Genomic DNA, 25,777 nt, shown 5'->3' with positions numbered 1-25,777 from the left:
TGCCAAGCTCTAACACATGTTATTGGGTAGAATAAAATAATATTCGATTTTTATTAAGTAGAACAAAAAATCCAGTGAATCACAAACAACTTAAAAATACACAGGGTCATGACTGTTGTTGTGAATATGTATAATTGGGTGTCAAAAGTGATTTCCACTGTACGGATGTTTATGGCATGTAAGCGCTATAATAACTGCACTGTTGTTTTGACAGAGACAAACTGAATGAACTCAGAAGGCAAAAGGAAAAGCTGGAGGAGAAAATCATGGATCAGTACAAGTTCTATGACCCATCGCCTCCTCGCAGGTACCGTCCCATTATGTGATGTGTGTGTGTGTGTGTGTCAAGATTGTTTTTATTTATCATATTTTCTGTCCTTTCTCAAATGGTTACTCAATGAAGACGGGGCAACTGGATAACGCTGAAGATGAGGAAGTTGATGAAGACTAGGGCTCGTGATCAGGAGCACGTTTGTTCTCCAACTCCCCAGCTCCGCTCCGAGTCATGCGAGGGTCTGGATGACCTGCGCTGCCATGACAACGGCTCCTTCGTGGGTTCCCAGGGCTCGGAGGAATCTGCTCCCAACTCCCTTAATGGTGACACCCTGTCCCCCAAGAGAAGCAGCAGTGAGTATCACCTCAGTTACACGAAACTGTCAGAGTCCAAGGCCAGGAACATCCAGAAACAAGCCATTTAATCAAGCGCAAACCCTTCAGCCCAACATCCCAAGGTCAGGAGAGTGAGAACAGGATAGCATCAAGCAGCCAAGCAAAGGGTAGTAACTCACCCCACAAATCACTTCTGCTGTTTAGAAAACTCCCCAACTTCTAAATCCAAAACCCTTGGTCCCAGAGAACACTTCGAGAGGAGTTACTCTAATTAAACATTTATGCAGTTATTTGATGTATGGTTCCTGATTCATTTCACGTCTTTGGTCCTCCATTCTTTTCCACACTGTTCAACACAAATATTTCGGTAACACTTTACAATAAGGTCTAATTAATTAACATTAGCTAATGCAAATGCTAATATAAACTAACACTGATATATATTAGGGCCGTGCAAAAGTTAATTGCGATTAATCGCATCCAAAATAAAAGTCTGTGTTTACATAATATATTTGTGTGTGCTGTAGATAATTATTTTGTACCTATGCATGCATGTATATATTTAAGAATTATTTGCGCTTAAATTCTGTATATATGTATAAATACATAATCTATCTTAAATATATACATGCATGTGTGTGTATTTATATATACAAAATAATTATATACAGCACACACAAATATATTATGTAAACACAGACTTTTATTTTGGATGCGATTAATCACAATTATATATATATTAGGGGTGTAACAATATATCGCAATACAAAAAACTTTTTATCATTTTAATCAACAGTACATTTTTTGTTAACCTTTTATCATATGACTTGAAGTATCGCAATAATATCGTATCATAAGTTCAGTATCGGGATATTCGCGATAGATAGATAGATAGATAGATAGATAGATAGATAGATAGATAGATAGATAGATAGATAGATAGATAGATAGATAGATAGATAGATAGATAGATAGATAGATAGATAGATAGATAGATAGATAGATAGATAGATAGATAGATAGATATACACTGTATATATGCGACTGTGGTTGTTTTGTTATTTTTCATGTTCTTTCTTACAAAAGAATTTTCTTCAAATGAAAACGGTCACAAACATTTGTATTGTCATGTATTCCTCCCTCATTTTCTGTCTTCATGTTTTCCATTGTGATGACCAAGTCTGCGCCCTGAAAAAGTTTCATGTTAAGCGTAACAAACCAAAGGATAAAGACAAAGTCAAGTCTCTCTTCCGCCGAGCTCTGTGTAAGACCTCACATCCTGTCTTTCCTGTAATGGTTGTGCTTTCTCTGTCATTGCTTTTTATTTTTTTATACATGATGCTTTAATGATCTTTGCATCAACCATAATAGCTTACCTATGAACAAGTAAATCAAAGCCTTTTATTCTTCAGAGAACGAGAAAAGGGTAATGCAAGATAAATGCTTTAACTCATTTAAGACAAAGGCTGCCTCAACGTCATCTCATGTCATCTTCATTTTCATCTCTTCTCATGTTTCATCTCAGCAATGAATGACCTGCTGCAGTCACAGAGATGTTTGGATGGGGACTCCGGGCAGCAGGAAGAGCAGCACACCATTGCCATTTCAAAAAAACACTCCTCATCATCATCATCATCATTTCAACCCTACTCTTCCATAGACAATCATACAACAATACATAATCAAGCTTGTAAGTCAAAACTGTACATAAGATGTAGATGTTTGCAATTCATCTGGCATTAATGGTGTTTGTGACAAGCATCACAATCACTATTGCGATTGCTCGTACTTGTGAGTGATCCAAACAAATTCGACCCTACCCCTAAATGTATTTTGGTGCATAACTAATCCCACAAGTGGTGAGGTCAGGTGATTATTTTAGCCAGTAAGTAGCCACATAACCCCTTAACAACAGGGTAAGTTACTCTAAAAAAGTATTTAATTACTAGCTACTAATTACATCTTCGACAGTGTAATTGGATTACTTATTACTTTCTGAATCCCATATCAACCTAGTCCAGTTGAACAATTCAGGGATAATGATGATATTACTTTATTCAGGACTCAAAATGAAAGGTCCATAGTACAAAAACATAGAAATTAACTTTCATTTGCAATATACAAACAGGAGCGCCAATGGATAGACATTAAGACTGCTCCTTTAAATCTTTCAAATACATCATATAAAGTGCATAAATTATTATTGAACTGACCAAAGTATTTAAAGGGAGAAGGTTACATTAAACACATGCATTTTATCATCAGACGACGTTACATTTTAATGTTAAAGACGCGGATAGCTCAAAATGCGTATAGATAACACACCACTTTACGCAAAAGACATGATGACATGTTGACACATTGGTAACCCAGAACATCATAGCAACTGCATAGCAACATGCTAAAAATAAACACTAAAGATCAATACCATGACAATCACCAAAACAACCATGGAACATTATAAAGTCCAATAACACATTAGCACCATTTCACTGCTTTGGTGCTTCAATGCTTTGCAAGATAAGTCATACAGCGTCATTATTCAGTCTGGATAGATGAGTAACTGGAATACAGTGCATGATTCTTGAGTATCTGAGACCCTGTTTAAACCAGGAATTAAAGGGATACTCCACTTTTTTTTTTTTTTTGGAAATAGGCTCATTTTACCACTCCCCCAGAGTTAAACAGTTGGGTTTTACCAATTCGAATGTATTCAGACAATTTTTTGATATTTAGAAGAATATCAGTAACCAGACAGTTTCTGGTCTCATTGACTTCCATAGTATATTTTTTTCCTACTATGGAAGTCAATGAGACCAGAAACTGTCTGGTTACTGATATTGTTCTAAATATCAGAAAATTGTCTGAATACATTCGAAAACGGTAAAACTTAACTGTTTACCTCTGGGGGAGTGGTAAAATGAGCCTATTTCCAAAAAAAAGTGGGGTATCCCTTTAAGATGCGCTTTGGTTGATCGGATCACTAGCGGACTAGGGAGACATTCCCGTTTACACCTGGTGTTTTAATTCATCTCTTTTGTCCACTTTCAACCACTTCTGTCCTGATTTCTTCAAAGGGAAGAGTTTATGGGCGGATAAATGTATGAATTTGTTTCAGATCTTTCAATCAAATGGACGAAATAAGCAATTCACAAATGAACGTGCCCAGAGACGATGGAAAAACACAAGCAAGATCAGCCGAACTCTGTGAGTGTGTGTTAGAAATCAGGAATGGTGAGAGAACAATATGCTTGGTATGTTTTTCATCTTCAAACCAAACTTGGGTCTCCAGCCAAAGTTTAAATCCCATCTGTCTAGAGTGCTTCCCATACGGTTTAGGTCAGAGACGGAGAGTAGGCGGTCTTCTGTGGCTGTTTGCTCTACGTAAGCAATCCAGTCAAATGTGTTTTCGACTCCCTCTGGAAGTGGTCGAAAGTGGACAAGTTTAAAACATTTTAAACCCGGTTTACACCTGTGTGTAACGTCGTCCACTTGTGATCCAATCGACCAAACCTCATCTTACATCTCACAATGGTGTTTACACATTTGTCCCTTCAGGTAAAGATTTCCAAGAAGACACAATTCCACAAAGTCTTGCAAATGGCACTGAAAGCCAAGATCATGGTAAGAATTGATTGGTAGACCAAAAACAACTTTCTGAGAGTTTTTATGATCCCGTTGAGCTATAACTTCCTCTAATTGACATGCTCAGCAGGGCTGAATGGCAAATCGAGTCGTGCCCCGAGCGCGAGCAGTGGCGAATTTAGCGTGAGCCTGGAGAACGAGGCCTGGTCCAGTGATAGCAGCAACCTTCCAGATCCATTCCCGTCCAATCGGCAACGAGTCAGTGACTCGCCTTCACCAGCTCGGCCCAACTACGAGGAGCTCAGGCAGGGTTACTGCTCCTCCGGGAGTGCGGTGCGGAGGTCCAGCAGTGGGAGATCCACTGGAGATCGTTCAGCACAGAAGCTGGACAAAGCAAACTTTGGACTTTATAAAACTCAGAGCGTGCAAAGTACAGAGTCTGATCCTAAAACTGCTCTCGAGACGCAAGGGAAGTCCTCCTCCGTATCAGGGTGTTTGAACTGCTTTGCCACGCCAATGCGAAGCCCCAAATCAGGCCAGGCTCTTTCCGACCTACCCCGCGCCAGCTGTGTCATTTCCACGTCAGAGGGCAACAGCCGCCGTGCCAGTGTCCTTAGCACTATGTCAGTGGGATCGGCGTCAAGTAAGAACGCTGCTGATCCTCATATGATTCAACCTGACCAAAGTGACGAGGTTTTAAAAGGAAGCCTTGTCTTGGAAGAGGAAGACCTCAAACCAGAGCACCTTTTTGATTCAGAATTCACCATTGATTCAGTCTTTACAAACACAATTTTCAGTGAGTCAAGTACCAGCCCAGGTAACAAAAATATGGTCTAAGAACGTTTTGCCTTGAAAACGTCCTTACTGAATGTTAAAAAAAAAAAAAACTTTTTGTGAACGTTAAGCAAACATTCCCTTTTATCAGTTTGAAAACATTATGGGCAAGTGCGGCCTTTGCGAATCAAAGAAACAGTCGTGGCTCCCACCCCCAGATAAGCTAAAACATTGTTTGCAATGCAACCTTAACAACTGTATATCTGTTATATTTACAATGTTAACTCATATTTCTCTCTTAATAGTCTGTTTATAAAGGCATTCTGTCTCTTTAACCTATTGGTACAATCATGACCGAAAACAAACAGCATTCAATCTTCTTCCCTTAGTCCCTCTGCTAAACTGAAATGATTTTAAAACCGCCATTAGGTGGCGGCAAACTAGTCAGTCAATTGAATCATTCAGTCAAACGATTCGTTCAAAACGGCTGATTCGTTCAGTTACAAAAAAACTCGTTTCTGTGAGATTGCTTATAAATATTAAAAACAAGAACTTATAGAGACTTTTTTGCACCATATCTTGGTTTATGTACATTTATAACACTATACTTTGTATTATATTAGCCCTGCATCAAATTACGAGAAACTAGCGATGCTGTGAGGGTATTTCTAATACAGCTTTGAGACTGATGGTAAAAATTATCCTTTTCTCTTCTGATCACCGTTATTAATCTCCCCCTATTTTTATTTTTTTCCTTGTTTTGAAAGTTGTGAAAACACTATAATGGAGTTTTTCTTTTGCCATTTGAGCAAATAGAACACACAAAAAATATGTGTAGTCTCATTCACCGCTATAGAAGTTTACCCGGAAATGTGACAATCCAAACAATCTTTTTCTTTGGACAATCCTACAACTCTTGGTTTGGTTGACACTTATAGGCCTATTTATTTTTTTCCTTCCTTATTTTGTCTCTCTTTATTTATTTCTTTTTTTAAATGTATTTTGTATTGTTTGCATTTCATGTGGTGAATTATTCTGTTCACTTTTTTCAAATTACAAATTGCATGAAAGTAAAATAATAATAAAAAAAGAAATACAAGAGTCCATCTGCATGTAGCATCAAAACTGCTGTGGCTCATTTGTTCTGACTAGGCCTATTGTATACAGTCATTTTTCCTATCCTGCAGAATTGTGTCTGTGTTTTGTTGTTTATTTTTAGCATCAATGCACCTAGTATTTGTTCAAACCAGTAAATATCTAAAGAGTAGGCTACCTATCTTGCTTTTTATCTAATTTTTATCGTGTTTTCCTTCTAAATTATTGCTCATATTGTGGTGCTTTGTGCTCATGTTTCCTGCATTTGTTTGCAGAAGTGATTTAAAACATAGCTACAAAGATTGTATGATTGTTGATTAAATAAAAACAACTTTACTGTAAGAATGTGGTTTTGGGCGTTTGGTGGTTCAGAAATCCTCATTTAAATGTATTGGACACATTTTGATTGTATTTGAAGGATAGAAATCCACCGAGCAGAAACAAACAAAACAATCTCGTAAGATTGTGATTGGTTCGTCCGGAGCAGTGCTGAGAAAAGTAACAACTAATTTGAGATTCAAGAAGAATTTTTGACATGGTTGAAGGTTTTGCATTAAAACATTGGTAACATTAAATTAGATAGGCTACACATATTTTTTAATAAAATTAAAAGGAAAACGCCAAACAAAAGTAGGCTATAGCCTACAATGGTTTCAGAATCAGAATGAGATTGATAGCTATATGCTAATGCCTTGGTGAAGCGTCCAGTACACAGAAAAAAGTTTATAAATAAATATAAAACGCATATAAATAGTCTATGTAGACTACACGTGTATTAACACAATAGACAAGATATGAAATATTAAAATGTGTATAAAACGATGTGTTAAAAATATACCGTGTTGGGATTTACACATGTTTTATTAAAAATGTTTCTGAGCATTTTGTGCATGTTGACAGTAAATTTTACGCTTATTCTAGTTCTATATGACTGTTTTTGGAGCTCCATGGACTGTTGAATTTGTCGCCACTGCGTGTTTGTGTGTGTAGACTGCAGTCTGCGCAATACATTGTGGGATACACTGTCATGGCGGCGCCCATGCAGCAGAAATGACATCTGACTTAAGATATTATTTGCTTAAAATTATCTTCTTCTCGTCTCTGCTTTCATGTCTGTATACTGAATGAATTCACGGGTAAGTGTATTTTCTCTTGTTTAGTAAATTCTTTTTTTACGTAAGTTTCTCACATGCATTAAAATAATCTGGTAATTTGCCTTGAGCTACTGTTATAATGTCAGCATTCACGTTATAACGTTAGATAGTACCTTGGTATGACCATGTTTTTATGATGAAGATGGTGATGGTGATGACATCTTTTCAACATATTTGCCATAAACCATGGTAATATGGTGTTCGAGTATCATGTAAATACAATGACAAACAAATAGTAATCATTCAGTACCATTGTATTTATCAAACTTCCATGGTATTATAGCATCTATCAACCATGGTATCAAAGTACAAAGTGAGTCATCATCATCTTTAGTATTAGATTAATTTGTTTTATAACATTTGCATGTCATTACAAGTTATTTAACTAATACTACTATTCATGATGCCTCTCATCATTTTAAAAGTGTCTTCTCTTCTAAGATATAGTGCAATTTGTAATTGTAGTCATTGCACTAACCTTGTCCTTGCTATATTTTCATATTCATTGTTCGAATATGAACTGCAAAGCTTTTTTTTTTAATTATAATTAGAAAATCTGCAATGAAGCGGATATCAGGCTTGATTGGCAGGACTGCGTGGTCCTGTTGGCATCATGGGAGTCCACGTCTTGCCCCTGCCTGGGTCCCTGAACCCCCGTCGTCCACCTGTCTTCAGGTCCGACACCTGGCTGCAAAACAGGTCAGCCTCAAAATGTTGAACCCTTCACTAATGCTTATCAGAAGGGTCACAGCAGATCACAAGATAACAGCACAAACCAGATTGTTTGGATGCCTTATGTGCATCTAGTGAGCAAAACATGTCACGTTTGTTGTTTTACTGTAGAATAAGGGCCAATTCAAAGGTCAGAAGTTCAAATCGAAACCAGTGACGCTAGAGAAACAACAGAAGCAGGAGGTGGAGATCAAACAGAGGATGACTGTGGCTGAACTCGCCAAGGCCATGAATAAAGACATTGGTGAGTGTTAATCTAAATCAGATGAGCTTATGATGGAGTCTCTTAAGCTACATACACTCACCTAAAGGATTATTAGGAACACCCGTTCAATTTCTCATTAATGGTGATCATCACAGAGGTTGTATATGTACTGTTCCCCCTCTTTAGATCACGTCTATGAAGCCCTGCTCAACACAGAAGTCGATCTGGACGAGTTGGAGCCCGACACACTTCTGGAGGAGAAATGGATAAAAGAGGCAGTAAAGAGATCGGGAATGAAGCACAAATGGGCCAAACTGGTTGAAACCAAAGTCAGAGAAAACAAAGATATCGAGAAATCGTGAGGACGATTTTAACAATACAGCTGTCTTGACTTTTGTATCATTTTCTACATGTTTAATTTTCAGAAATTTCTAAAAACCTGTTTGAATTGTCAGGCCTCCCCCAGATCCCGCTCAGTTAGTCCCTCGAGCTCCAGTGGTGACCATCATGGGTCATGTAGACCATGGAAAGACCACCCTTCTGGACAGCCTGAGGAAGAGTCAAATTGCTGCTCAGGAGGCGGGAGGAATCACACAACACATCGGAGCCTTCCGGGGTACTGAACTCATCAACATATCAGGGCCATTTATGATTTTCTAATTATTATCAGAGACCCAGTGTTGCACAATTGCAATGTTTGTATAAAGCAATTAAATGATAGCTTGTTTTCACTAAAAATGGGTGAAAAAAACGTTTTGGTGGGGGAAGAGTGACTTGCTAAAGCCACTAAAGCCGTTCCAAACCTGCAAGACTTAAAGAGATAGTTCGCTTTGAAATTAATTTTTGGTTTGTTTTAGCTTACCTCAAGGGCATCCAAGATGTAGGTGTCTTTGTTTCCGCAGTAGTTTCGATTTTGATATTTTTAGGTCAAACCGTTCGTGTCTATCAGTCATATAATGCAGGTCTATGGTCACCACCTTAAAGAGCATGCACAGAGAAGTCCAAATTAAACATGATTTAATGACTCGTAAATGTAAGTACACATTGATGGGCTAAGACACGAAACGAGCGGTTTGTGTGAGAAAACGAACAGTATTTATATCGTTTTTACCTCTTGTAACCACAGCCACGTCCAATTGATCTGAGGGCACGGACGCTTTGTGGCTGTGGTAACGAGGTAAAACGATATTAAACACTGTCCGTTTTCTCACACAAACCGCTCGTTTCGTGTCTTAGGCCATCAATGTGCACTTACATTTATGAGTCATTAAATCATGTTTAATTTGGACTTCTCTGTGCATGTTCTTTAAGGTGGTGACCATAGACCTCCATTATATGATTGATAGACAAGACCAGTTTGACCTAAAAATATCAAAAAATCTTTTTGATGAAATCTGCAAGCTGTCTGTCTCTTTATTGACAGCTACACATCTAACACTTTGACTCTTCAAAAAGTCCATAAAGAGATCATGTAAATTTCAAGCAAATCCATATGAATTTTGGTTTTGTCCAAATTTTCTGAAGAGACTTGATCACTTTATATGATAAACAGATTGAATTTAGGCTGAAAAATAAGATTTTGGATTCATAGTGACTTTCAAGGATGTAAAAAATAATGAATCATGAATATTAATGCTTGGGTCTCTGAGGGTTCAACTTAAAGGACGACATACAGATTTCCTTTGAATACAAGCAATTCTTTCCCAAGATTACAGTATGTACTTCCTTTCAGCCAAATGCCATGTGTTGTACCACCAAGCAAAGGACCTGTGTTAAAATGAGTCCGTGTCCTGTTCAGTTCAGCTGCCCTCGGGTGAAAAGATCACTTTTCTGGACACACCTGGTCATGCAGCGTTCTCTGCCATGCGGGCACGTGGAGCCATGGTCACTGATATCGTCATCCTAGTGGTGGCAGCCGATGACGGTGTGATGAAACAGACAATTGAGTCCATACAGCATGCAAAAAAAGCCAAAGGTAGTCACAATAAAAATAATTAGGAATTAATTAATATTTATATTAATTTTTTTATTCATTTTGGATTAGCTATACATTATATATATATATATATATATATATATATATATAAAATACATTTTGAGATCCAGTTGTTTTGTTTATTGTGTGTATGAAGATTCAATGTGTGTTTTTATCTGCAGTGCCGATCGTTGTCGCTGTGAATAAATGTGATAAACCTCAGGTTGACCCCCATCGTGTGAAAGAGGAGCTTGCAGGACATGATGTCTTATGTGAGGAGTTTGGTGGGGAAATACAGGCCATCCATGTGTCTGCATTAAAGGTACAGTGGTCGCACTTTATATTTGAACTCCTCTTATGCCACGCTTAAAGAATTCGAAATTAAATTTTTAGGCCGTTTAGTATGAACATGTTAGCCTTACTGTTATCTATAAGCTAGTGGGCTCCCAAACAATGACAAAATACGCATTTATAAACATATAAGCATTCAAAACTTACAGTCTCTCACTTCCGCCAATATGGATCAATGATTTTGATGACATCACTCTGCGCTTCAGCTTCTCATCAGATTTTCTGTCCAATCAAATGCTCTCTAGAATCTAAAGCTCCGCCCCCTACATTACAAATTGATGCGGCGGTCATGTACATAACACATTCAGACGATTCAGACTGTAAATATGTTTTCCATTGGGTAGAAAGAAGTCTGGTTTTACCTTAGTTTCACGTGAACCGCCACAGCATGCACACAGTCTGCTCTGGTCCAGAGACACGACAGCAGAGAGCGGATCATAAGCGCGAGTCGACGCAGACTGGAAAACCTATCAGAGCCATTCTCCTCAGAATGCTGTACTTTAAAGCGATATGGGAGAGATTAGAGGAGAAACGATTAGTGCTTTAGCGGCTCTGAACGAGCTGTGATTTAAACTAAATGCTATTGACTGTTTTTTAAATAAAGGGAGGAGCTATTTGATATGTCCCGCCCTCTCTTCCTGTTTTAGAAATTACAGCACAGTGAATAATGCTCATGTGTTTCAAGGCACTTCAGTGGGCCTTTAAAAATATTTAATGTCACTGGATAAAATGTCACATAATAGCAAAATATCAAACCTAGCAGTAAGCTGTACAAGCCTTTTTCAGAAATCATTGCACATTTTCGAGTCATTTTTGCTCTGAAGGTCACTTTAAAAATAACTTTTGCTGATAATTTACTCACCCCCATGTCATCCAAGATATCCATGTCATTCTTTCTTCAGTTCAAAAGAAATTATAGTTTTTGATGAAAAAATTTCAGGATTTTTCTCCATATAATGGACTTCAATGGGAACCAAACGGTTCAAGGTCCAAAAAACAGTTTCAGTGCAAACTGTTCAAAGGGCTTTAAACGATTCCAGACGATGAATAAGGGTCTTATCAAGCGAAACGATCTCTAATTTAAAAAAAAAAATACATAAAGTTTATGTTTTATAAGCTCAAATGCCCGCCTTGCTCTGTTCTGTGATGCGCGTTTGTGACTCTCCTGTTCAAACTCGTTCATCAAAATGAACAAATCTTTTTCGAGTCATTTGATTCATTCAACGAACGAAATGAACGAATTGACTCGGAAAAAGATGTGTTCTTTTTGACACACATGACAACCAGGAAGTGTCCAAACATTTGTCTTCATTTTGAACAGCATGAGTTGTAAACCCCAAGAAACTTCTTCTTGTAAAACATCTTGCATGAAAATTGGGTTGTATTATATATATATTTTTTTAAATAAATGCCACTTTTGATACATTTTAGCATCTAATGCAATAGAGTGCCGAAGTGATGACGTCACTTTGTAGGACAACCCGGAAGCTAGCGGCGCATGGGTTCCCTCGGTCGAAAAGCAATGCATTTTCCCCATAGACTTTTGGAAAATCGCAAAAAATAAGATCTGTGTTTAACAAAGGGTTGTGACCCTTACACGTTTTGTCTAGCAATATAATCTTTACAAGTTAATCCAAAATTTATACATTTTGAAGCCTATATAAAGATTTTAAAAAACACAATCAGACACAATAAAGTTTAAAAAACCACAAGCAGGTTATAACTATGTGTTCTATGTCATAGATCAAAACGTGAAAATATTTAGAGGCTTTGCTCACCACAGACCTTATTTCAGGCAATTTAGCAAAAACCCATTCAAAAATCCCATAGGCTTTAGAGCGAGGGAACCGTAATGCTAAAATGCTAACTCACTTCCACGTTTTGGCCTACAGAGTGACGTCGTAACTTCGGCACTCTATAACATTTATACTTTTTTGCCGTGGCTTAGGTGTCTAAATATTTTTGGGGAGTCCGGGGGTTTGTCAGGGTTTATTTTGCTCACTCTCCAATCCATATGTAGTTGTGTGATGGTAGTACCTCATCACATGATATTGGGATTATTATATGTGAACATGGCAGCATTTAGAGTGTAATTTCTCTGCAGGGGGACAATTTATTACAGCTGGCCGAAGCCACGGTGGCACTGGCAGAGGTCCTGGAGCTGAAGGGTGACCCCACAGGCCTGGTAGAAGGGACGGTCATTGAGAGCCGCACAGACAGAGGCAGAGGGTGAGTGTAAAGAAGACCTGTCCATCCAGTGTCCGAGATTAATAAAAACTACACTTATATCACTGCCATCAAGGCATCAGTCACATCAGCTGTTGTGTTTCACAGGCCTGTCACCACGGCCATCATCCAGCGTGGCACTCTGAGGAAGGGCTGTACGCTGGTGGCAGGAAAGTGCTGGGCTAAAGTGCGCTTCATGTTTGATGAGCACAATCAGGATGTGACTGAGGCCGGGCCCAGCATCCCTGTGGAGATCGTGGGTTGGAAAGAGCTTCCCTCTGCTGGTGAGGAGATCCTGGAGGTGGAATCAGAGGTATCCCTAAGCTTGTGTTTTTATAGAGCCATATTCTACACTTTTGTAGCATTTTTTTTTTATCTTAAATGTTATACACTACTGGTCAAAAATTTGGAATGATTATGATTTTTTAATTATGTATCGGAAAAAATGATCTCTTGCTAACCATGTTTACGTTTTTTTGATCGAAAATACAGTAAAAACAGGATTATTGTAAAATATTGTTACAAATTAAAAGAACAATTTTATATTTGAGTGTTTTCATCATTATTCCAATCAGTGCCACTTTAAAAATCATTCTAATATTTGCTGCTCAAGAAAAAAAAATCCTATTATTATCAGTTGAAAGCAGTTTATTTTGAGGATTATATCATCATAAATGTCTTCACTGTCACTTTTAATCATTTTAAGTGCATTATTTCTGAATAAAAGTATTTCTTTCCTTTTTTTATTTTACTTACCCTAAACTTCTGAATGGTAGTGTATCATAGTTTCTTTCTACAAAAATATTAAGATATTAAGATATCTAATATTTAAATATCAAAAATATTAAGATATCTAATATTTGCTGCTCAAGAAAAAAAATCATATTATTATCAGTTGAAAGCAGTTTATTTTGAGGATTGTATCATCATAAATGTCTTCACTGTCACTTTTAATCATTTTAAATATATGTATTTCTTTCCCTTTTTTTATTTTACTTACCCTAAACTTCTGAATGGTAGTGTATCATAGTTTCTTTCTACAAAAATATTAAGATATCTAATATTTAAATATCAAAAATATTAAGATATCTAATATTTGCTGCTCAAGAAAAAAAAATCATATTATTATCAGTTGAAAGCAGTTTATTTTGAGGATTGTATCATCATAAATGTCTTCACTGTCACTTTTAATCATTTTAAATATATGTATTTCTTTCCCTTTTTTTTATTTTACTTACCCTAAACTTCTGAATGGTAGTGTATCATAGTTTCTTTCTACATACATATTAAGCAGCACAACTGTTTTCAACATTGATAATATTGCTTCTTCTAATATTGCAAATCAGCATATTGGAATGATTTCTGAAGGATCATGTGACACTGAAGACTGGAGTTATGATGCTGAAAAATGAACCTTTGCCATCACAGAAATAAATTTCATTTTAAGATATGTTAAAATAGAAAACAGTTCATTTAAATTGTATAATATTTAACAATATTACAGTTTTACTGTATTTTTAATCAAATGGAGCCATGGTGACCTTGAGAGTCTCCTTTCAAAAACATTAAAAAAATCGTAATGATTGCAAACTTTTGACTGGTGTTATAAATGATATATGTTATGACTGGCTAACCTCCACACACTGGCGTAGTTCACATAGTTTGTTCTCTTAGCAAAGGGCCCGTGAGGTGGTTGAGTGGCGCTGCTACATGGAAGAGCAGGACAAGCTGAAAGTAGACCAGCAGGTCATCGAAGCCAAGCAAAAGGAGCATGACGACAGCTACAAGAGAGAGCGGGAGAGCATGGCCCATCTCTCCTGGAAACAGAGGAGGGCGGCCATGTACCGGGCCAACAAACATAAACTCACCCACCGGGCCAGTGAGAAAACTGACATAGAGGAGCTCACACTGCCCGTGATCATCAAAGGTGAGATGATGATCCTTACTATATATATATATATATATACAGTATATTCTGAATAACCTTTATTGTGCACAGTTTATATATTGGCTAAATTATTTTCATCAAAAATGTAATACATTTCTGGCGGGATCCATTGTTTGGATGGATGCAGATCTGAATGTAAACTTGAGGTTGTTTGTAAGAAAGTAGAAAGAAAGATGACATTTTGACTAAATATTAAAATGCTAACACTTTATTTTGATTAGACATTGATTCTACTAACTATAAGTAACTTCGCAACTACATGTCAACTTATTCTACTAACCCTAACCAAATAGTCTAATACTCTAATGAGAGCTTACATGTAGTTGTAAAGTTACTTAAAGTTAGTAGAATGTCTAATGTGTACCTTTAATCTCACTGTGAATCATCAATAATATTATCATGATGGACAAAATGAAGTTCCTCCCTGTATTATTTTATTCAGAATGCTAAGAGTATATTGTGACCACCGGCTGTACTCGTCTGATTATTTAGGGGATGTTGACGGCTCAGTGGAGGCTATTTTGAACATCCTGGAAAGTTATGATGCTGATGACCAGTGTCAGTTGGATGTGGTACATTTTGGTGTGGGCGACATCACAGAAAAAGACATCACCATGGCAGAGACGTTCTCAGGTAAGCAAGTTGGCGGTGTGCATTAACTTGTTAATTTTGACAGCCCTATATATATATATATACTGCATATATATTGCCACTCAAAATGTCCATAAATATATCAATATGAAAATGAGCTGCAAATCTAATGGGATCTTCAAGTATTGCCTTTGGCACTAGTTTGACAAGTCTAAAAGGTTGAGAACCACTTATTTACAGCCCATGAATTGACTGCTACTTGGTCATTTTCTTGTATTCTCTCTTTTTCTCCATCATCGGTCAGGCATCATATACGGGTTCAATGTTAATGCAAATAAATCGATTCAGCAGATGGCTGCTAAGAGGGACATTCCCTTACGATTACACAGAGTCATCTACAAACTCATAGACGAACTCAAAGACGACTTGAGCAGCAAACTGTCCCCAACCACTGAAGAAAATATCGTTGGTGAGTTTAACTTTAATATCACACTTTGATTTTAACATTGAACTTTGTTCTATTAACATCATGTGCTGAAAATCATTTACATCATTTGATGTACCGGGCTTTTTAAATTGCTTCTCAATCTCTCATTATGATGTTATTATCACCAAATACTGGATTTAATCTTTTTGTCAATGTGTTTTCTTTCAATTGAGACTCAATTCTCAAGGCACATAAGCTTAGATCAATCATTTCCAAGAAGAAATACAAAATGTGTCTTTGTTAAACCATTATAAGCCATGAATCAAGCCAACCAGCCACAAGATGAATCATAACATTACAAACTTTGATTTTTGGACAAAATACAAAGGTACAAGACTGTGTGCTTAATGGCTTTAGTGAGGGAAAGAACTACAATCCCATGAAGTGTTACGAAGAGCATAATCAAAACAGAACCGAGCATAGATTCATTTTTCCCTGATGCCCAGCCTCAGATATAACCTACAAATATACTCGTACTAATTTTGATCTGTAAAATGAGATTTAAATATCATAAAATGCTTTAAATGGAGATGCAAGTGCTACAGACACATTGGTAACTGAAAGAATGATTAATTAGTCAAAAATACTTCTGTGATGTGAATGTCAAAGTTCTGCTGATAAGTCATTGACTAAAACAAACTAGTGCTTTGTGTATATATATATATATATATATATATAAACAGGTTATTTGTCTTTCTTGCCCTTGAATGTTTCCCTTCCCCCTCTTGCTTCAGGTGAAGCCACAGTTTTGGCCACGTTTGATGTGACGGTCGGGAAAAAGAAGATCCCAGTGGCTGGCTGTAGAGTTCAGAAGGGCCTTCTGGACAAAAAGATGAAATTTAGACTTATGCGAGGAAGAGAGATTCTCTGGGAAGGTAAACCAATGCATCAGGCCTGATAAATGCCATGGTTATGCAGCTTGGGATTTTGACATGTTAAATGTTTGCTGTTTGAATTGATTTCTCCATTCTTTTGTTTTCTTCCTTTAGGATCACTGACAACAATGAAACATCTGAAGGATGATGTTCAGACAGTGAAGACAGGCATGGAATGTGGCCTTTCTTTAGATAATGAGGAGCTACAATACAAACCCGGGGATGAAATAGTTTGTTACAGCGAATCTGAGTTGAAACAAAAAATATCTTGGGATCCAGGATTTTAAGAGACTGCAATTGGTGGATCAGTATACTGTATACAGTATACAGCCTACACATGCGTATGAAAAAGCTGTAACTATATTTCCTGTAGCAATTCCTACACCATCAACAATAGATAATAAAAAAACAGTAAAATTTGATTGACTTCATTTTGACTCTCCATATAAGGACTGAACACTGATGAGTGTACATAATAATTGTTTTATAATGTAAATAAAAAATGAGGAAGAGTTGTGTTTTCAAAATTTGTTCTTTGAAGTGAATATTTCAACCTTTATCCCACAATGGAGCTTTCATAAAACATGATTAAACACTTAAAAGGGATCAAATCAAGATGGAAATATACTGTATATAGTACTAGTAAAATGTAAAGGTATAATTACTTAGTATCACGCATTATTTACACAGAGATTTCGGAAGTTTTACCTTTCACTAAACATATTTAGATATATCGAAATCCCGTATATCTAAATATGTTTAGTGAAAGGTAAAACTTCCAAAATCTCCGTGTAAACAATGCGTGACATAGACGCGCGAGAGATCACTTCCGGCGTAACTTTGGAGACGGTTCAGTTCGGTTCAGTTGAACATCTGATTCAGATCATTTCGACGGCTGTTAACAAGAGGTAAAAACTATTTAAATACTGTTTTCTCACACAAACCTTACATTTACGAGTCATTAAATCATGTTTAATTTGGACTTCTCTGTGCATGCTCTTTTAGGAGATCCCCATAGACCTGCGTTATATGACTGACAGACAAGAACGGTTTGACCAAAAAATGTCGAAATTGAAAATACTGCGGAAACAAAGACAGCTACATCTTGGATGTCCTTGAGGTAAGCTAAAACATACCAAACATTAATTTCAAAGTGAACTGTCCTAAATGCTTACCAACGATGTTTTGATCAAAAATGCAGTAAAACAGAAACATTGTGAAACATTATAATCTACAGGATTTTAAAATATATTTTTAGATTTATGTTATTTCTGTGATGCAAAACTGATTTTTCAGTATCCTTACTCCAATCTTCCACACAAGACTTCACAAAAAGAAAATCAAATATTCAAAACATTTGACCAGTAGTGTACACAAGTCACAACGTAGGTAGGGAAGAATTTTAGGTCACACTTCCTATTAGGTGAATAGGTGTTTTTAACTATGTACTTTCATAAAAAATAATAAGAACAGCATTTATTATGGTCATATTTTATTGCAAAAAACACCTTTGCTGCTTTTAAGGCGAGTGACTGGTATGGTTAAGGACTGGTTTGGTGGCATGGGTGTGCCAGTAATTCAAAAGTGTAATTAAATGTAATCACAGAATTTAATCATTATTTAAATTATTTTTAAAAAATATTAAAAGCACAAAGTAAAATCAAGGACACTATACGTGTATAGTACCACATTTAAATGTTAGTACATAAAACTCCTAAATATAAACTGGGACTGAATATTACAAAGCAAAAGGACAACCTCTAAATTATACTTTGTTATTCAAGTAGTTTGCATATCCTGTTACCAAAAATTAGTTTTATTTATTCACGTCAGTGTAATAGCTAAAAAAAAAAAAAGTGATTAATCAGGACAAGAGATTCATTTTTAAATGTGGCAGGCCACAACTTTATTTACAAAGTACAAACTCCAGAACAGAATCTCCTGTGTAACACAGGGCATCTCATCAGGACTGTACTTCACTTGTCCTCTGGTTTGTTGAAGCAGTAAGTCAGGCAGCACTTCCCGCAGTAATGACGGTCAAAGTGGCTGGCCATGAACACCCCGGCTCCACACTCATCGGCGGGACACTCGCGGCGCAGACGGTGGATCTTGCCGTTCTCATCAACCTGAGGGTCAAGACAGACAACTTAGTTCATACTGACATCTCCTGAAGCAGAACACAATACATGCCCGATAGGTGACCTACCTTGTAATATTTAAGCACAGCAAGCTTGACCTTCTTTCTCTTGTGCTTGTTCTTCTTGGGAGTGGTGTAGGACTTCTTCTTCCTCTTCTTGGCACCACCACGCAGTCTCAGCACGAGATGCAGAGTGGACTCCTGGATGAACGAGCACAATGTTCATTTCGGATGCTTAACAGTCTACTACGTTATTTGAAAACCTGTGCAGTATGAAGATAACTCTGAATGATTGTTCAGCTTGGATCTTTATTCACTGACCTTCTGAATGTTGTAGTCAGACAGGGTGCGTCCATCCTCCAGCTGTTTACCAGCGAAGATCAATCTCTGCTGATCAGGAGGGATTCCTGCATTCAAGACATTTAGCAGTCAGTCTTTCGTCTTCACTTGCTTTTAGTTTGTAGTTCACAGCATCACACACACAACTTACCTTCCTTGTCTTGAATCTTTGCCTTGACATTTTCAATAGTATCAGAGGGCTCAACCTATAAAACATTGAGACATAGAGATTACGTAACAGTAAAATGCACTAATGCCTGCTACGATTTCAGGTATCCTAAAGATTACAAATCACACCGTACAACATGGATCTAATAAAATTGGGTACGAAATGTATGTAGACTGTATGATAATCATAGGCTATGGCACAAGTTTGTATAAAAGAAAACTTCATAAGCATCTGCTCGCTCTTTTGCAATTGTGGTTTCTATGTGTGCTGAAAGTAAAGGAGGTAGTAAAAGAGAATATAAACGTGGTTGTGGCTAGGGAAAAGAGGCCAACTTGGCATGCCAATTTTGAAAATGGAGCTTGAAGTGAGTAGTTTTTTCAGTCATGTTGTATGTTTACTGGCTAGTAGTAGTAAACGTGCTGAGAAGCTAACACAATGAGATGATCATGCTAATTTTGACACGGAAACAGACAGAAAATTATCGCAGGATATCTTTGAACCTCTCTCATAACCACAGAAATCACCATTATTGTTCGTCTGGGACAGCCCAAAATCACACAGTGTGTACCCGGCATTGAAGCAATAGTTATTCAATCAATTCAAATGTAAAAGGGGACAAATCACAAACTGAATTAGTATGACATTTTTAGTTTCTTTTTCTTTTCTTGAAAGTTAACATCTTTAAAATTTAAACTGATACATGTTTTACCTGAAGGAAAAAAAAAGACTAATGCATAAACTGCATCTGACACCTTTCATACATTGGTTAAGTTAATACTTTACAATATGGGCTCATTTGATAATATTAAATCGCTAACAAACATTAATGGACAATATATTCTTATGGCATGACAAAGTTAGTTTAAAATGTTCATGTTGGGTCACAGTGCTTTAATGTAAACAGATACAACTTTTAACCTTATCGTATTAGTAAATGGTCACACAACCATTAAAATAAATGCTAAGTAGCTTATTGTTCAACCTTCTTATTAAGCGTTACCCTTACATTAATGTTAGCTATAAATTAAAGATAGCTGCAAAACGGTAGGTAATTGTAGTTAAAAAATGCATAACTGAATTTAAAATGATTCCTAATATTATTATTTCCTTAAAACGTCAAGTTGTAGACACATTTTTCCGTTTGTTTCCAATCGCCTCTAATGTGCCACATGACATAGCATTAGCATTAATGAGGGCTTCCGTAAAACAATAAAAAAAGGCTTTTGCTTACGTTATGACATTACATATTTTATACCATTGTGTTCAAAGATTCCTAAAATGCAAAATAATTTGGCCTCACGTAGTCAAACGCTAAAATTAAATCAAATAATAAAGTGTTGAGCGGTCTCGTGCGGCTCATCTGCGCCTCACCTCGAGGGTGATGGTTTTCCCCGTGAGCGTTTTCACGAAAATCTGCATCTTGATGTGCAATCCACCTGTGTATAAAACATATGAATGTTTCTAGATGAAGTTAAAGCATAAATATAAACGAATATCAGATATATTTCGTTATTATTCGTTCGTGCCAGTAACTCACCACCAGCTCTTAGATGGCGGAAACCGAAAAGGGTCCTTTAAACGGTACAATGTGCTCTTCAGTGCTGTAAGGCTGCCCGACAAACTGCCTGAAGGGAAAATTAGGTTAAAAAAAGTGAGACAGAGACAATATAGACATTTAACACGTCTGATTGTGTTACATTTTAATATTGTATAGACCCCGTTAATTTACCTAGTGTTAGATATAAATATGAACAACATAGTGCGTTTTCATTTTCACATTGTAAAAAGTCTGTTGACTCGGATCAGTTTTGCCTCATAGATTAATAAAAAAACTCGCGTTTTTTTAATGAATTGCGTTTTTATGAATATTATTATAAACGAGAACTGTGCTGTTTTAGAATTCATATTTTGTGAATGTGTGAGTGTATTTGAGATACATGTGTATGTACTACACCACCTGGGGCGCTATAACAATTGTTGGCACTGCATGTGGTGAGTGTTTCTCACCAGAAATGAAAATTAACTCAGTTAAGTCAGTCATGTGATCACTATTCGGTGGGCTCAGAGGACATGCATGAAATGTTCAACAAAGTCCTCCTTATGTCAGGTCTGACAAGCATGCCAATTTTTACCTCTTTGTTGTATTACATAATACATCCTTTCCAGCCCTTGTTAGAGCAAATGGTCATTGGCCAATTTACCCATTTAACTTGCTCAGTGCTCAGTCAGTTCCTACGTGAATATTGTGTAATCTTGGTTTTGTAACCACAGGCAACATCCTTTGCATAACATGGCTCTTGCTTCATCTCTCATTGCCAAAAATCTATTTTTCTCTGCAGAAGTAGAATAAGGAAATTAAGTTATTTGTTTAAGTGAGTGTGACGTGTTTTTGAACAGCATGTTCTCATATAGAAGTCAGCAAACCTTTTAAAAGAATGTACCACATAAATACTCCTTTTACAAAACAAACATGAAATGGCCTTTTAGATGTGAGACAACTGACCCAGCAGGCATGAGTGATTACTGTTGACACCTTTAGGTGCCGAATGATGTTATAGAGTTGCACCATGAAGAAAGCAGCACATAAATGTGTGCCACAACACGAAGTGTTCCAAAAACAGGTCCGTCTTTGTCTGTGATAATTGCCTAGGGGAGGGAACAAGTAGATACAGAACAGCTGCAGAGCCAGATCTAAACTGCAGTGTAGACGTGACATGAGAGAGCAGAGGCCATGCACTCATGAGATCAGGTATCTCTGCTTATGGGAATAGTCAAAAGATAATGCTAGATGAAAGTTACAATGCTGGGATGCATTGCATACTTTCAGTGTAGATAAAATTTACACACTGCACTCAAATGGCATTTTATGGGGTGAAAAAGTAACTTAATTAAACACTCATTTGAGTATTTAATGACTTTATTGCAATAGACAAAATAGGTAAAAAGTCACTTAGTCTTAATTAATACATGTAGCATGAATTATTTAAATGGATCTGACGTTTATTCAACCTCATGTTGTTTTGATGCATGCGCTATCATTTTTTATGCATCATTTTTGGAAAAGCCTTCAGGGCCGTCAAGACAAACCTTCAACGACACCAACTAAAATAAATAAATAAATAAAAATCATGCATTTTGGACGTTTATTTTACATGCTAAAGTGTTTTGTTGGCCTGAAAACTGGTATCAAAGTGCAAGTTTTTGAAAATGATTCCTTTATTGTCCATGTAAACCACAAAAATACGAATTTGTGAAAACGTTTACGTCATGGGCATGTGTATCACGTGTTCAGTATAGGCGTGTAGTTGTTTTTTTTTTTTTACCAAGTTTCTTTACAAACGCCATCTACTGGCCAGACATAAAAAATACAGCGTTTTAGTCATTTTTGTGGATTTTCACACACAACCATTTCTAGGGTTTACAAAGAACGGTGTGAAAAGGGAAAAACATCCAGTATGGGGCAGTCGTGTGGGCGAAAATGCCTTGTTGATGCTAGAGGTCAGAGGAGAATGGGCCGACTGATTCAAGCTGATAGAAGAGCAACTTTGACTGAAATAACCACTCGTTACAACCGAGGTATGCAGCAAAGCATTTGTGAAGACACAACATGCACAACCTTGAGGCGGATGGGCTACAACAGCAGAAGACCCCACCGGGTACCACTTATCTCCACTACAAATAGGAAAAAGAGGCTACAAAAATAAAAGAGCTCACCCAAATGGACAGTTGAAGACTGGAAAATGTTGCCTGGTCTGATGAGTCTTGATTTCTATTGAGATATTCAGATGGTAGAGTCAGAATTTGGCGTAAACAGAATGAGAACATGGATCCATCATGCCTTGTTACCACTGTGCAGGCTGGTGGTGGTGGTGTAATGGTGTGGGGGATGTTGTCTCGGCACACTTTAGGCCCCTTAGTGCCAATTGGGCATTGTTTAAATGCCACGGCCTACCTGAACATTGCTTCTGACCATGTCCATCCCTTTATGGCCACCATGTGCCCATCCTCTGATGGCTACTTCCAGCAGGATAATGCACTGTATCACAAAGCTTGAATCATTTCAAATTGGTTTCTTGAACATGACAATGAGTTCACTGTACTAAAACGGCCTCCATAGTCACCAGATCTCAACCCAATAGAGCATCTTTGGGATGTGGTGGAACGGGAGCTTCATGCCCTGGATGTGCATCCCACAAATCTCCATCAACTGCAAGATGCTATCCTATCAATATGGGCCAACATTTCTAAAGAATGCTTTCAGCACCTTGTTGAATCAATGTCTCGTAGAATTAAGGCAGTTCTGCAGGTGAAATGGGGGTCAAACACAGTAAAAATGGTGTTCCTAATAATCCTTTAGGTGAGTGTATACATTCATGTACCTCTTGAGAAACATCTACAGCTCTTAAATCTAATCAATTATCTTTATTTTTCTCTCTGCATTTGAATACTTCAAATATAGCACATAGTCTGCTTTTATGGCACTTCATCATTCACTCTAAAAAATGCTGGGTTGTTTTAACCCAACTTTGGGTCAAATATGGACTAACCCAGCCGTTGGGTTAAATTTTTACATTACATTTTTAACCCAACATTTCGGGTTTGTCCATATTTGACCCAAAATTGGGTTAAAACAACCCAGCATTTTTTAGAGTGTTGTTGTAGGCTGTAAGAGCAGCATGAACATATACTGTACATTACAACATGTTCCCCCGAATAATTCGCATATAAGTTTGGAATGACATTATGGCAGTGTTAGTACAGACCAATGAAGCATTTATTAAGAATTTGAATTATTTGAATACTTTTTTATTTTATTTTTAGTGTATCACACTCTAAAAAATGCTGGGTTGTTTTAACCCAATTTTGGGTCAAATATGGACAAACCCGAAATGTTGGGTTAAAAATGTAATTTAAAAATTTAACCCAACGGCTGGGTTAGTCCATATTTGACCCAAAGTTGGGTTAAAACAACCCAGCATTTTTTAGAGTGCAGTATGAATGGAAAGTAGGACATTGATTTCAGCTTTCTTTCAGTTACCAAAATTATAGTTTTAGTTAACAAAAACAACACTGCATGAGAGGAATTAATAACAGAATATTTAGTCTGTGTGAGCATTCATTTTATTTAATCAGATTTTTCCCTCTTTTAAAACTCTGTTTACTTTTCACTGGGGAAGTTTATTCTCTCTATTTCTATGACATGATGCATGATGATTTAGTGCTGTCTACAGAAACATTCCAGCAATTATGAGTCTGTTTTCTTCCAACAAAGTTACTGAGAGACTGCCTAAGCCATGACAAATGTTATGATTGCATGTTAATTAGGTTGAAATAGCTAAAGAAGTTCAGATCAGAAGAGTGATAAGAGATTGTTTTCATTGCCAAGTGAAGCCACACCCCTGAGAGTTTAATGCTGTGAAGATCACTGTTCATTCACCTGCAAAACTCAGTAACAAAATACCAGCCAGATTCTTCTTCCAAATTTGGAATGGCAAACCCACAAAACACCCTGAACAGAAAAAGATAATATTACTCCCAAAGAATTCCTTTGGGAGTTTTGTCTCCTCCTCCTCCTTAAATCTCTGAAATAATTTATGTTTCAGGAAACCTGACATTTAATAGTTTTACATCATAAAATAATGCTTTATTAGAAATTTGTGTAATTAATATTTTCATTAGTTAAACACCAATGTATAGGCTGCAAAGCTTGTAAATTGAAACAGTATAGCATGTCATTGAGTGCTTGATTGCTTCATTAGAACATATAACACAAATTACAAACCGTAGATGATCAAATATCATTGATGATTCAGAATGTTTAACTAAGGAAGTTCTGGGAGACTCCCTTTTTTCCTGCTATAGCCTATGACTAAGATGATAGAGCTTAGTGTTCTGGGAAATAACAAGTACACTAACAAATCATTATAATAATGAATCAGTAACATGAGTGAGATGATTAAATATTTTCAAAAGTTTTTAATCCAAGCTCTAAATATATGTTCCTGCTTCCTTTCTTTTACAGACGTTAATATGGATTATGGCTTGTCTTCTGGCACAATGCAAAGAACTCAGCCATACTGTAGATGATGATGTATATCAAATCGATCAATAATCGATCAATAGTGGAGAAGGGCCAGTCAGCCCAGCATGACTCAGTGCAGCACAAAGACCCCTCAGAACTTGTTTGGCTCTTTGCTTCCCCAATGACAATGGAGACTGCAGTATCTGGAGAGGACAAACTATCCCTCAAATCTGCCTTTGTCTCCTTTTCACACTGACAAAAGTCAATTACAACTGCCCAGCAGACATGCACTGACTCACCAGAATCTGCAGGAAGACTTAAAAAGTCAACTTATTATGCTAAAACAACTGATGATCAATGTATAGCTCAGAAATTGTGCTACTTTTGACCATAATTATAGTAGTACACTGTAAAAAAAATAAAAAAATAAATATATATATATATATATATATATATATATATATATATATATATATATATATATATATATATTTGTGATTTGT

At 36.8% G+C, this 25,777-nt stretch overlaps 3 protein-coding genes across 13 annotated transcripts in view; 2 read left to right on the top strand and 1 right to left on the bottom strand.

Moving 5' to 3' along the window:
* ccdc88aa (coiled-coil and HOOK domain protein 88a) overlaps positions 1-6,408 on the top strand; it is a 35,445-nt gene extending 29,037 nt beyond the window's left edge. For 2 of the 10 annotated variants that reach the window (XM_089133759.1, XM_039689085.2), the window contains exons 22-27: positions 215-307; positions 404-627; positions 1,790-1,873; positions 2,135-2,299; positions 4,168-4,233; positions 4,325-6,408. In XM_089133759.1, coding sequence (XP_088989885.1) covers positions 215-307; positions 404-627; positions 1,790-1,873; positions 2,135-2,299; positions 4,168-4,233; positions 4,325-5,031 — 1,339 coding nt within the window. In that variant the 3' untranslated portion in view covers positions 5,032-6,408. Of the gene's footprint in view, positions 1-214; positions 308-403; positions 628-1,789; positions 1,874-2,134; positions 2,300-4,167; positions 4,234-4,321 lie in introns of all 10 variants that reach the window. The other 8 variants (XM_039689086.2, XM_039689083.2, XM_039689088.2 and 5 more) reach the window with 6 other exon arrangements.
* Positions 6,409-7,051: 643 nt separating this feature from the next.
* Positions 7,052-17,120, top strand: mtif2 (mitochondrial translational initiation factor 2). Of its 2 annotated transcripts, XM_039689095.2 has the most exons (14): positions 7,052-7,199; positions 7,769-7,916; positions 8,061-8,193; positions 8,341-8,512; positions 8,610-8,770; positions 9,953-10,129; positions 10,312-10,451; positions 12,585-12,709; positions 12,815-13,019; positions 14,381-14,633; positions 15,147-15,287; positions 15,550-15,714; positions 16,467-16,607; positions 16,722-17,120. In XM_039689095.2, the coding sequence occupies exons 2-14, from the start codon at positions 7,779-7,781 to the stop codon at positions 16,892-16,894; spliced, it is 2,124 nt and encodes a 707-aa protein (XP_039545029.2). In that variant the 5' UTR covers positions 7,052-7,199; positions 7,769-7,778; the 3' UTR covers positions 16,895-17,120. The 2 variants fall into 2 exon arrangements, with proteins under 2 accessions (XP_039545029.2, XP_088989883.1); XM_089133757.1 differs by lacking the exon at positions 7,769-7,916 and having other exon boundaries at positions 7,060-7,199.
* A 1,364-nt stretch (positions 17,121-18,484) lies between these two features.
* Positions 18,485-20,688, bottom strand: rps27a (ribosomal protein S27a). The gene is made up of 5 exons (XM_039689102.2): positions 20,624-20,688; positions 19,235-19,289; positions 19,066-19,151; positions 18,814-18,945; positions 18,485-18,733 (listed from the first exon to the last, which is right to left on the bottom strand). The coding sequence occupies exons 1-5, from the start codon at positions 20,669-20,671 to the stop codon at positions 18,584-18,586; spliced, it is 471 nt and encodes a 156-aa protein (XP_039545036.1). The 5' UTR covers positions 20,672-20,688; the 3' UTR covers positions 18,485-18,583.
* Between the last annotated feature and the right edge of the window lie 5,089 nt (positions 20,689-25,777).

The sequence above is a fragment of the Pimephales promelas genome, chromosome 8, assembly GCF_988280905.1.
Source record: "Pimephales promelas chromosome 8, fPimPro1.hap1.1, whole genome shotgun sequence".
Classification (NCBI taxonomy): Eukaryota; Metazoa; Chordata; class Actinopteri; order Cypriniformes; family Leuciscidae; genus Pimephales; species Pimephales promelas.
This window is presented reverse-complemented; position numbering and strand designations above follow the sequence as displayed.